Here is a 12,071-nt window from a genome sequence, read left to right on the forward strand (position 1 = left end):
AATGGGATTTCTGTCTACTGGGAAAATACATGTAATGCGTGTTGCCTATGCATAGGCGTTGTTAATTCATTGCCTAACTTGCGGGTGTGTTCTGCCTATCTCAATATCCTACATTCTGCCAACTTAAAATTGAACAATTTTAATAATCTCTACTTGATAAGCAAAACACACAACCTAACTAGAGGCCTAGTGATGGTCATTTTTGTACTTGTGCGTAACGTTGCCACCCTAATCTTTCCATCTTTTCTCGGATGGACTTCCGTAACGCGTGCCAATGGCCATGTCTAACGTACCTGGTTTAATCACTTGTCCTTCGCTTACCCATTTCGAACGTGGCTGAAGCTGTTGAAGGTATTCCTGGTGCCATATTCTCCAAAAGTGGCGTTTTAGCTGTTGTATTTGGCGCCAGTGAGTGAGTCTGTTTTCAGGAACGATCGTTGTCTCGGCGTCTGGAACCTGCTGCAGATGTGACCCAACCAAAAAATGGCCTGGGGTAAGGGCTGCCGCGTCTGATGGGTCTTCCGTCATCTCAGCCAGTGGATGGTTGTTGGGAACCAAGATTGGATGCTTGGTGTCTTCTAGTAGAGGTGCATTGGACAGACGTCCTCCAATGCAAATGATGCCGTTTGCTTCTAGCTGCGGATGCAGCCATTTCAGCTTCGATGATGAAGGTATCGGCTTGTTATGATGAAGAGCCTTTATTTTCTGCTCAAATTGGTCCTGTTGTGCCAGCCGACACAATACTTGAACGACGCTTGAAGACTTAACGACGCTTGAAGCGCCTGCTGAAGTATTGCACCCAATATGCCACAATCCTTCGAAGCTTGGAGAATGACGAGTGTAGCGTAAAGATGCGATGCGGTGGTTTTTCTGTAACTGGACAAGCTACTGTGGTGGCTCGCTGCTCTGCTACTGCTGCTTCACATGATGATGATACTGGTGATTCAGGCCACTGGTCCTCGGGTAGATAAATCCAGGAAGGACCCTGCCACCATAGCGGGTTGTCGAGAAGGTCCTTACTCAAGCAACCACGCGATGCTAAGTCCGCTGGATTTTCGACTCCGGGGATGTGCCACCAAACACTTCCTTGGGTCAAGTGTTGCACTTGGGAGACGCGATTGGCGACGAATGGTTTCCAACAATTTAGCGATGCTCGTAACCAATGAACTACGGTCATGGAATCCGTCCAGAAAGTTGCAGGAGACGAGAGCTTGACCGCTAATCTGACCCGATCATATAGCAAGCTGGCCAATTGTGTAGCGCACAAGTGTTTCGTGCACAATTGTCGAGCAATGGAGTGTTTGCTATTTATCGGTGTCACCTTAGTTTTCGACGCGTACAGTTGCATCGTGATGTTTCCGTTGTCATCGCAAATGGAACTGGCTTGATGTCGAATCTGGCCTGTTGGCTACACGAGGAATGTGTAGATTTTGTAAATGTATCAACTGGTTGTGGAAGTTGATCCATTCTCCTTGTAGATGATGTGGCAACTCGTCATCACATCCCCAGGGCTGTTTCTGTTCCGTTTGCAGGGTCCAGATGCGTTGGAGGAACTGCTTGGCCATGGCTTTTACGGGATCGACGATGCCCAAAGGATCATAGATCCTGGCGATGCACGATAGCACCTTTCTCTTGGTGATTGCCCCAATCACGTATGGGGTGTTAATTTTGAACTGCAACAAAATAGAAGTGGCATCTTTTTCATTTCATTTCATTTCAAGTTTATTCAAATTGTCAGCCTGATGGTTTCACAATTCCTAAATCTAACTAATTCCTAACTTAACCTATCTAAATTCCTAAAACTAAAGCTAACTTTTGAGCACATGAAAAACAAATATTAGATTAAAATACAAACGTAAGAAAAGAAGAGTAAATAATATTAGATATGATAGTCGGAAAAAAGAGGATGAGAAAATGAAGAGGATAGGGAAGAGTATAAGGGAAAAGGATTATAAAGGATTATAAACGGGGGTGGGGATGATCTGTGCTAGTATTAAAAGTGCGAACACACAAGAGAAGAGGCTCGTTGGAACCAAATGTGGTGTGACGAGAAACCATGTTTAGTGTGCTACGTGCCCTTAAATTTCTGGAGGGTGCGTACAAGCCAATCTTCTCAAGGAGAGTGGGAGTGTTGGAGACGCTAACCCGTCGGCATAAACGCGTTGCGTTGTTTGACGTTTGCTGCTTGGGTCGGAACCGAAGCCAGGAAAGTGCGCGCTCTTTGTATGCGATCTCCACGGTGTACGGACGTGTGTGTGAACCAGAATAATTTGTAACCCTTTAGAACTATCTGAATTACCGAAATACAAGAACTTTTACTTCGTAAATACAACAACTGGCGACGAGAATACCACGATGTCGAAACCACCTGCAAAAGAAAGCTCAGAACAATGGATAATTGAAATGTTCAACCAGCAAAAGCAAATGCTTGATCAGCAGCAGCAGCTCTTGAACAGTGTATTGTCGGCGATGAAAACAAAAATGATGATGGATCGGAGAAAGCGATCGATGCCATTGCGGGGCAAATAAAAGAATTTCACCACACGGAGGATACAAACTTCGAGGCTTGGTATAGCAGATACGAAGGTTTGTTTCTTGACGATGCGAAGCGGTTGGATGACGGAGCAAAATTGCGTCTTCTTCTTCGTAAGATTGGCGTTACGGAGCACGAAGGCTATATAAGTTCCATCATGCCGAAACAACCGAAAGACTTCGATTTCAAAAACACCGTGGAGAAACTGAAGAAACTGTTTGGAGACCGTGAGTCCATCGTGTGCAAACGGTTTAAATGCTTGCAGCTAGTGAAAGAGCCTCACGAAGAGTACGGAGCGTATGCGTGCCGCGTAAATAAAAAGGTTGTTGAGGCGAAGTTGGCGGGGATAGCAGAGGAGGAAATAAAATGTCTGTTGTTTGTCTGCGGTCTAAAACGGGATGCGGATGCTGATGTACGAGTTCGGCTGCTCTCAAAGATGGAAGACAACAGTGAAATCACGTTAGATCAGCTAACCGGTGAAGCTCAACGCCTGCTTAACCTGCGCCAAGATAGCAACCTTATCTCAAACACTGCGCATGAGGTAAACGCAGTGAGAAAGAATGAGACGAAACAACAAAACATCAAAGGAGGTGGCAAGGAAGCGAAAGCAGTAAGTTGCTGGTTGTGCGGAGGGCAACACTTTGCACGAGAATGTTCTTTACGTCACACAAATGCGAGGACTGCAACGAGATAGGTCACAAGGAAGGATTTTGTGAAACGGCGTACCGTAATCGTTCTCGCTATCGCAATAACAAAGCGAAGGTAAGGGTGGTGACAGTGAACAAAATCCAGGCTGGCCGAAAGTATGTCACTGCTGCGCTAAACGGACGCGAGCTGAAACTGCAGTTGGATACCGGTGCAGATATCACCATTATATCGCAGGGAAAATGGCGTCAGATAGGAGGTCCCAAATTGAGTCCAGCATCCGTTTCAGCGAGGACAGCTAGTGGAACACCGCTTAAGCTACTAGGTGAGTTTTGTTGCAAAATGACGATTAACAAACAACAGAAAGAAGCGTTAGTTCGTGTTGTAGAAGAGAAACTGTTACTTTTCGGAGCAGACAGTATGGATGTTTTCGGGCTTTGGAAACAGCCACTTGATGCCTTTTGCAACATCGTTGGGTGTGTTAAAGATGCCGCAGCAGCTGTGATTCAGCAATTTCCATCGTTGTTCTCGAACGAACTTGGTCGTTGTGATAAGATGAAAATTAGTCTACAGTTGAAGGATGACGTGAATCCTGTATTTCGCCCGAAACGTCCAGTAGCGTATGCTATGCAGTCGATGGTTGAAGATGAATTGACCAGGTTAGAGGGTAATGGCATAATAACACCCACTGATTCTTCGGAGTGGGCAGCTCCGATTGTGGTAGTACGGAAGGCGAACGGAACAGTCCGAATATGTGGCGACTATTCGACAGGTCTGAATGACGCGCTTCAGCCGCATCAGTACCCGTTGCCTATACCACAAGACATATTTACAGCCATTGGAAAATCAGCTGTTTTTAGTCAGATTGACTTAGCAGAAGCTTTTCTCCAAGTGGAGGTATGTGAAAGGAGCCGTGAGTTGTTGACGATAAACACTCACAAGGGGCTTTACCGTTTCAATAGATTGCCACCGGGAGTAAAGACAGCACCTGGTGCATTTCAGCAAATCGTTGACTCAATGTTGAGCGGATTAGAAGGTGTCGCGGGTTATATGGATGACATCATTGTAGGCGGTGCTGATGAGGAAAGTCATTTGAAAAACTTACGCGCAGTTTTGATTCGTATCGAGGAGTTTGGTTTCAAGCTACGGGCAGAAAAATGTTCCTTTTTGAAGCCCCAAATCCGATACCTTGGACATTTGCTAGACCGGCAGGGTATACGACCAGACCCAGCAAAGATTGAAGCGATTTTGAAGATGCCAGCGCCAACGCAGCTCAGCGAAGTTCGTTCGTATTTGGGAGCGATAAATTACTACGGTAAATTTGTGTTTCAAATGAGAGATTTGCGTTACCCCTTAGACCTTCTTTTGAAAAAGGGCGGAGAATTCCAGTGGACAGCTGAATGCGAAAAAAGTTTTCGCCGCTTTAAGGAGATTTTAAGTTCAGACCTTCTCCTGACCCATTATGATCCTTCCAAGGAAATTATTGTGTCAGCGGATGCTTCATCAGTAGGTCTTGGAGCTACGATCAGTCATCGGTTTCCAGATGGTAGCATAAAGGTTGTTCAGCATGCTGCTCGTGCTCTAACGAAGGTGGAAATGAACTACAGCCAGCCGGATCGCGAGGGTCTTGCAATCGTGTTTGCAGTAACAAAGTTCCACCGCATGTTGTTCGGACGCCGCTTCATCCTCCAAACCGACCACCAGCCGCTCCTTAGAATCTTTGGCTCACGTAAAGGAATTCCCTTGTATACTGCAAATAGACTGCAGCGCTGGGCATTAGCACTACTTCTTTACGATTTCGCAATCGAATATGTTGCGACAGACAATTTCGGAAATGCCGACATACTGTCCAGGTTAATGGACCGACACGAGAAACCGGAGGAGGACTACGTCATTGCTAGTATCCAGCTAGAGGATGATATTAATCATCTAGTAACCAGTGCTACTCAAGCCCTACCGTTGAACTTTAAAGATTTGGAGCTTGGTACACAAGCAGATCCTTTGTTAAGGAAGGTGTTCCAGTTCGTCCAAAATGGTTGGCCAAAGGGTGAAGAGAAGACTGAAGACCTAAAGCAATTCTTCGCACGACGAGAGGCCTTATCTACGGTTGGAAAATGCCTCTTATTCGGAGAACGGGTAGTAGTTCCCGCGAATCTTCGGAATCGAGTGTTAAAACTGCTACACAAAGGTCATCCTGGAGTATGCCGCATGAAGGCGCTTGCAAGAGGGTATGTGTATTGGCCGAAATTGGACAGCGAAATCGAGAATGCAGTGAAGACGTGTCAGTCGTGTGCAAGTGCGGCGAAATCTCCAGAGCATTGCACACCAGTAGATTGGCCAAAAACTACAGGCCCCTGGCAGCGTATTCACGTTGACTACGCTGGACCTATGGAGGGAGAGTATTATTTTCTGGTTGTAGATTCCTACTCGAAATGGCCGGAAATAATACCAACGCGTCAAACCACAGCACAAGCGACAGTTCAAATGTTACGGGGATTGTGTGCACGGTTTGGTATACCAGAAACTGTCGTAAGCGATAATGGAACACAGTTTACAAGTTCGGAGTTCCGTGACTTTTGTATGGAGAATGGTATTCATCACGTGCGGACTGCGCCATACCACCCGCAGTCAAACGGCCAAGCCGAAAGGTTTGTTGACACGTTTAAGAGAGCGGTCAAGAAGATTCGGGAGGGTAGAGGTGAGATGCACGAGGCTTTGGATGAATTTCTTTTCACCTACAGGAACACGCCGAATAGAATCTTGGATCAAAAATCGCCGGGGGAGATGATGTTAAATCGCAAGGTTCGAACGTCTCTGGAGATGTTGCGTCCATCATTTCGCGATATTCGACCAGCGGATCCAGTGGTGGCCGACGAAGCTACTAGGAGGAGTTTCTCCATAAACGACCGTGTCTACGCAAAGCGATACCATCGAAACGGCTGGGAATGGGTATCTGGAGTAGTCGAAAAGCGCGTGGGTAACGTAATGTACATGGTCAAAATCGATGGCAAGACCTTGCGCTATCATGTGAACCAGCTTCGGATGCGTAATGCAGAGACCAACGAAGGGCGAACTCAGCAACCAATGCCACTGAATGTGTTATTAGATGCCTGGGATATGTCTGGAACAACGGTGTCAGCATCCTCATCTGAAACATCGGCAGCGACTACAACAAATCTTGCGGAACGTGAGATGACACCTGCGGATGGTACAGAAGCAAGCCTACGCCGCTCGACGAGAGTGAGGAAGCAGCCTGCGTGGTTGGAGGGGTATCATCGCAGTTAAAGCGGGGGAATGTTGGAGACGCTAACCCGTCGGCATAAACGCGTTGCGTTGTTTGACGTTTGCTGCTTGGGTCGGAACCGAAGCCAGGAAAGTGCGCGCTCTTTGTATGCGATCTCCACGGTGTACGGACGTGTGTGTGAACCAGAATAATTTGTAACCCTTTAGAACTATCTGAATTACCGAAATACAAGAACTTTTACTTCGTAAATACAACAGGGAGCATCAATAAGCCCATTGAGCATGCGTCCGATGAAAAGGCCCAAATAGCCAGAATTGCTTAAGCAGCTCATTTTGGCACGCTAAAGATCGCTGGTTGAATTCGCCTTTTGCAGTAGATAAACAGCATCAAAGTTCTATGCGGGTCTTTCAAACAGCGCCTAAGCAGCTTCCTTATGCCACGATGCCAGGGATTATTTTACTTTGTGTTTTATTTTCAAGCAAGCGTCATCGATGAAATAAACAACAAGATTTGTTTCGTTTAAACACATATGTATATTTTTAAATCCTTTGTATTGATGAATTACACAAAATTTTACACAATTTACTGTACAATCATAATCACTTCACTCAATATTCATTCTTCAATTAACGAATCTAACTTGTGCAGCAGCAATGATATTATTGCCGGCGTCCGTCTTTGACACTTTGACAAGAGCCGCCTTGTATCGATGTCATGCATTAAAAAGCTATAAAGTTCTACCAAGTTCGGTACCCTTTCTTAAAAAGCCTTCAAGTTCCTTCATGAACCCTACTCATAGTGCTAATCAGCCGCAAAGTTCCAAAGAGTGCCATGTGCCTGTTAAAAAGCTCCATAGTTCGGCAAAGTTCCGTCTATCTCTTAATCAGCCACAAAGTACGACATCGGAACGATTTTTCGTTAAACAGCCCTAATTCAGCTATAAAGTACGAGCTGGCTATTTGGGGGACGCGCCCTTGGGAGCGTCTTACTTCCAGGGATTCCAGACCTAGCAAATTGCAGCGAGATTCGTAGCTGGGCATAGCGGCATTGGGGCCAGCCATTCGTTGAAAAGCGAACCTAGTGAAACGCTTTTGGACCTTTTCAAATCTTAAGATCCATCCAGAACGGACTGGACCAACGACCACTGAAGCGTATTCCAATGTTGATCTAACTAAAGAACAATAAAGTGACTTGAGGCAAAGTGGTTCACGAAAATCTTTGGTAAGTCTACATATAAGACCCAGCGTTCTAGAAGCACTTGCGACAACCGACTCTAAATGTTCGTTCAGTGATAATTTATCATCCCAAAGGACGCCAAGATCACATATAAGGGAGGTTCGAGACAGCACAGAATTGGAGAGCGAATATTCGTAATGGATAGGGTTGCGGTTATGACAGAAGGATATTACAGAGCATTTTTCAGGGCAAAGACTTAGCTGGTTGTAGGAGCACCATAAAGAGAATGAGTTCAGAAACTCCTGAAGCCGAAGGCAGTCGCTGTGCGTACTGATAGTTAAATATATTTTTAAATCATCAGCATACAGTAAATGACCTTCCGACGGGAGAATTTCATGAACATCACTGACAAAAAGTACGAATAAGAGTGGGCTCAAGACGCAGCCTTTTGGCACTCCAGAGGAGGGACAAAAGGACGAAGAAAAAGTAGTGTCGGTTTTTACACGAATGGACCTGCTATTTAAAAAAGAATAAAGCCAGTCAATTAACATATTAGAGAAACCAAGTTTTTTTAGTTTTAACAGCAGAAGATGGTGGGGAACGGTATCAAAGGCGGCCTTGAAATCCGTGTAGATCGTGTCTACTTGCAAACCAGAATATGACGTGTATATGAATATGAGGGTATGACGTGAGACGCGAATTGCATTAAATTCGTGACCGTCGAGCGGCTTGGCATGAACCCATGTTGGTTCACGCTGATCCAGCTTTTTACCTGGAAAGAAATTACGGAGTGAACTGCAATTTCGAAAACTTTGCTACAAGCCGGTAGCAGAACAATGCCACGGTAGTTTGACACGTCAGCGGAATTACCTTTCTTGAAGATGGGACAAAGCCAGCCCGATTTCCATGAAGAAGGGAAGCAGCAGAGGCGTAGGGATAGATTGAAAATGAATGACAAAAGAGGGGCTATCACCTCAGCCGTTTTTTTCAAAAGTGAGGGAGGAATTCCGTCAGGGCCTGCAGAGAAAGAAGGTTTTAGTTTTGAAAGAGCTTCTGAGACAGAATGTTCATCGAAGCCAAAGCAGGACACATCAATCACATCTTGGGGGGTAAACGAAAGACATTGAGATGCGGTATTGGGTATTTGCGAGGGAGGGCTAAAAATATTCGAGAAATGGTTGCGAAAAAGCGAGCAAATATCCTCCGGCGATGAGGCGTATACGGACTCTAAATGCATAGTGCTCGGGAGAGAGCTGCCTTTGCGTCGAGCATTCAAAAATTTCCAGAAGGCACGGGGGTACCAGCGGAGGCGCGTCTGAAGGATAAGAATATAACCATTGTAGCGAGTGCGGTTATAAAGTCGATATGCGGCAGCTGCATATTTGTAAGTTCTAAGAGCGTTAACAGAACGGGTACTACAGTATGCACGTTGGTAGCGGGATTTGTCACGTTTCAGGGACTTTAAGGTATCATCAGACCAGGGAGGGGAACGAGGGGGATTGCGCTTGGGACAACATTGCGGGAGTGTGGATAAAAAGAGGGATGTGAAAGTAGAAACGGCCAAATTTACATCTTTACACGAGTAAAGTTGTGACCAATCTATATTAGAAAGAGAAGTATTTAATAGGTTAAAATCAGTTTTTCTAAAAATCGAGCGAGGGGCGGTAATTAAACAAGAAGAACTATGCTGAGAACGATTACTGGGGGTAAGTGAACCTGTGATTTTAAGAGACAGTTCCAGCGGGGGTGGTGAGGGTCTATCTGTAAGATGGGAACTGGAGCTTGCGAGACGTATGTACATGTAAACGTTGCATTAGACTGATTTTTAGGTAAAAATTAGATCAAACTCAACCTGTCTGAAATTACTTACACTACTAAGCTGACTAAGGCTGTGGTAACGCACGATATCGATGAAAAAACTTGAAGAATGAGCAGATGAGGCAGGAACTAGGAGCGGCAAGAAGGCGGGAGCTGGGTCCGGAGACGCGTGCCAGGTAATAGATGGAATGTTGAAATCACCGAACAGAATCTTGTTGAATGGTCGGCCCGACCATTAGTGTGTCGTTCAAAGACACACCCGTTGAAGATTTACTCAATGCGTCAAACACCACTCGACACTTCGTCGTGGTGCTGTCGGTCTTGAAGACCGGATGATGTGGTAGATAAAACGATTCATCGTTCTTTGAAGAAGCTGCCACCTTGCTCGTATGACTGAAGTGAAGGTACTCATCCATGAAGTCCACATAGGCACTTTTGGTGTCGGGTTCCCGTTGAAGTCGACGTTCTAGTGCTAGGAACCGTCGAAGTGCGATAGTCGTTGAATTGCCAAGCTTGCCAATCATCTCTGGCTTGCGTGGAAGTTGGACCATGTACCTGCCATTCTCTTCTCGTGTGGTGGTTGCCGTGTCATGGTCCTCACAGGCTCGTTCCTCGCTGCTCCAGCTCGGTGTGTTGCTCAGGTCTTCGGTGGTGAAACACTGCTCCATTAGGTTGCCCAACTCGTTTGTGTGTGTTGCCACCACACACATTACCGGTGACATGGGTTCGGTGATGGTACCACTGACTACCCAACCAAATTCAGTTTCCTGAAGGGTTGGCATGCTGTCACCCAGGGAGAGTCGTCCGATCCTCAGGATCTCGTAGAAGTGTGTTGCTCCCAAGATGATGTCAATGGTTCCTGGCCGATTGAAGGATGGATCAGCCAAGATGCAGGTTTCCGGTATCTTCCAGTGGCTGATGTCGATCCGGTGAGTTGGTATGTCTGCTGACAACTTCGGTAACACAAGCAACTCCAATGACGCAGCATAGCATCGAGCATCGAGAATGGATGGTGGTTTCGATGGAATGTCGCACATTCGATCTTGTACTGCCACCAATGCCTGATAGCGGAAGATTGATCAGCTTCCGCGGCAATTCCAGGAACTGTGCCATCCTGCCGGTGATGAAGTTGGATTGAGCTCCGCTATCCAAGAGAGCTCTTGCTGGATGGCTAACTCCGGCACGATCGGTGATGTTGAGCACTACTGTTGACAATAGCACTGGGGATGGCACTGCTGTCGTCAATGAAGTCATCGATGCCCCGATGAATGTTGGTTGAGCTGCATCGACTGAAAGCTGATGAGATGTTGCAGCGGCGTCTGGAGGCTGAAGAGATGGTGCTGCTGGAAGCTGCTCCCCATGAAGTAGATGATGATGACGTTTCTTGCAGATACGGCACGTTAATTTTGATCGGCACTGCGAAACCGGGTGTCCAGCGCTGAGGCAATTGAAACAGCGTTTCAATGACTGTACTTTGCTCTTCCTCTGCAATACGGACATCGTGATGAAGGTTGGACAGTTCTGAAGAGTATGATGCTGCACAGTACACACGTTGAATTGGCAGCTGTGGTGGAGGTGAAGGCTTTGGAGCTTGTTGATTTCCGTGACGACTCTGGCGTGCAGCTTTCGAGCACCTCACATTGCCGATTGATGAAATCGAGAGTTTTGAAGAGATCCGGAAACTCTCCATGTTCCAACGAACTCTCCCATGCTTTCCTTGTGTCAGCGTCCATACATGAGCTGAGAAGATATGTGATGATGAGGTTGCTGGTACTGTCGATACTGTCTGCTTCATAAACACTAAGCCATCCACATGACTCTTGCACGTTTCCGCTAGCTTCCGCAGGTCCTTTGCAGATTCTCGGGGTGCATGCTTCAGCTGAAGCAATCCTGCGATGTGCTTGTCGACAATCAGCCGAGGATTCTCAAAACGCCTCTCCAAGACGTCCCAAGCCGCCTGGAAGTTGTTGCCATTCAGAATGGACGTGTTCAGGATGCTGATTTCCCTTGCAGCGCTTTGTTGAGATGATGAAGTTTTACTGCATCCGAGTCATTAGTCCGCTTCATGATGTCTAAGAACATGGCCTTGAACGTTGGCAGTGTTCGTAAAGACCATCAAAAGTCGGCATTGGGATGTTGAGATGATGCTGGATGGAGACCGATAATGATGCAACTTCAGGAGGTGTTGTAGCTGACGATGGCTTTTTGTCGATTACGACCAACTTTGCTGCCTTAGAAGCATATAGTGAGTGGAATGCTTCGTCTTTTGCCAAATCTTCGTCTACGTCATCTGGCAATTCTTCGAGAATTAAATCCATGACGTTGCTCTGCACCGCTTTCAGTTCTTCCAGCATACCTCGTTGGACTTAAGATATGCTGTCGTCTTTCTGTTCGGTGTTCATGTTTGCTAGCTTGCGGTATAAGCCTTTGTGTTTGGCGCGTAGACTTTGGATATACTTTGAGTTTGGCTGTGACGCTTGACTTCCTTCTTGAAGATTGGCTTGCGCCATTTCGTCGCCTTGCTGTTCTTCGATAATTGGATGATCTTCTCCACAGGAGATGCACGTGAGATAGACATTGGGCAATTCTAATCTCCACGTGTGCTGACGATGATCGCTGTTATCTTTGTTGCACTTGAAGTGGGACCAACCCGTC

The 12,071-nt window shown here is 46.3% G+C and overlaps 1 protein-coding gene across 1 annotated transcript; it reads right to left on the bottom strand.

Moving 5' to 3' along the window:
- Nucleotides 1–9,613: 9,613 nt before the first annotated feature.
- On the bottom strand, nt 9,614–10,670 carry LOC120893409. The gene is made up of 2 exons (XM_040295266.1): nt 10,452–10,670; nt 9,614–10,369 (listed from the first exon to the last, which is right to left on the bottom strand). The coding sequence occupies exons 1-2, from the start codon at nt 10,668–10,670 to the stop codon at nt 9,614–9,616; spliced, it is 975 nt and encodes a 324-aa protein (XP_040151200.1).
- Nucleotides 10,671–12,071: the final 1,401 nt, after the last annotated feature.

The sequence above is a fragment of the Anopheles arabiensis genome, chromosome 2, assembly GCF_016920715.1.
Source record: "Anopheles arabiensis isolate DONGOLA chromosome 2, AaraD3, whole genome shotgun sequence".
Classification (NCBI taxonomy): Eukaryota; Metazoa; Arthropoda; class Insecta; order Diptera; family Culicidae; genus Anopheles; species Anopheles arabiensis.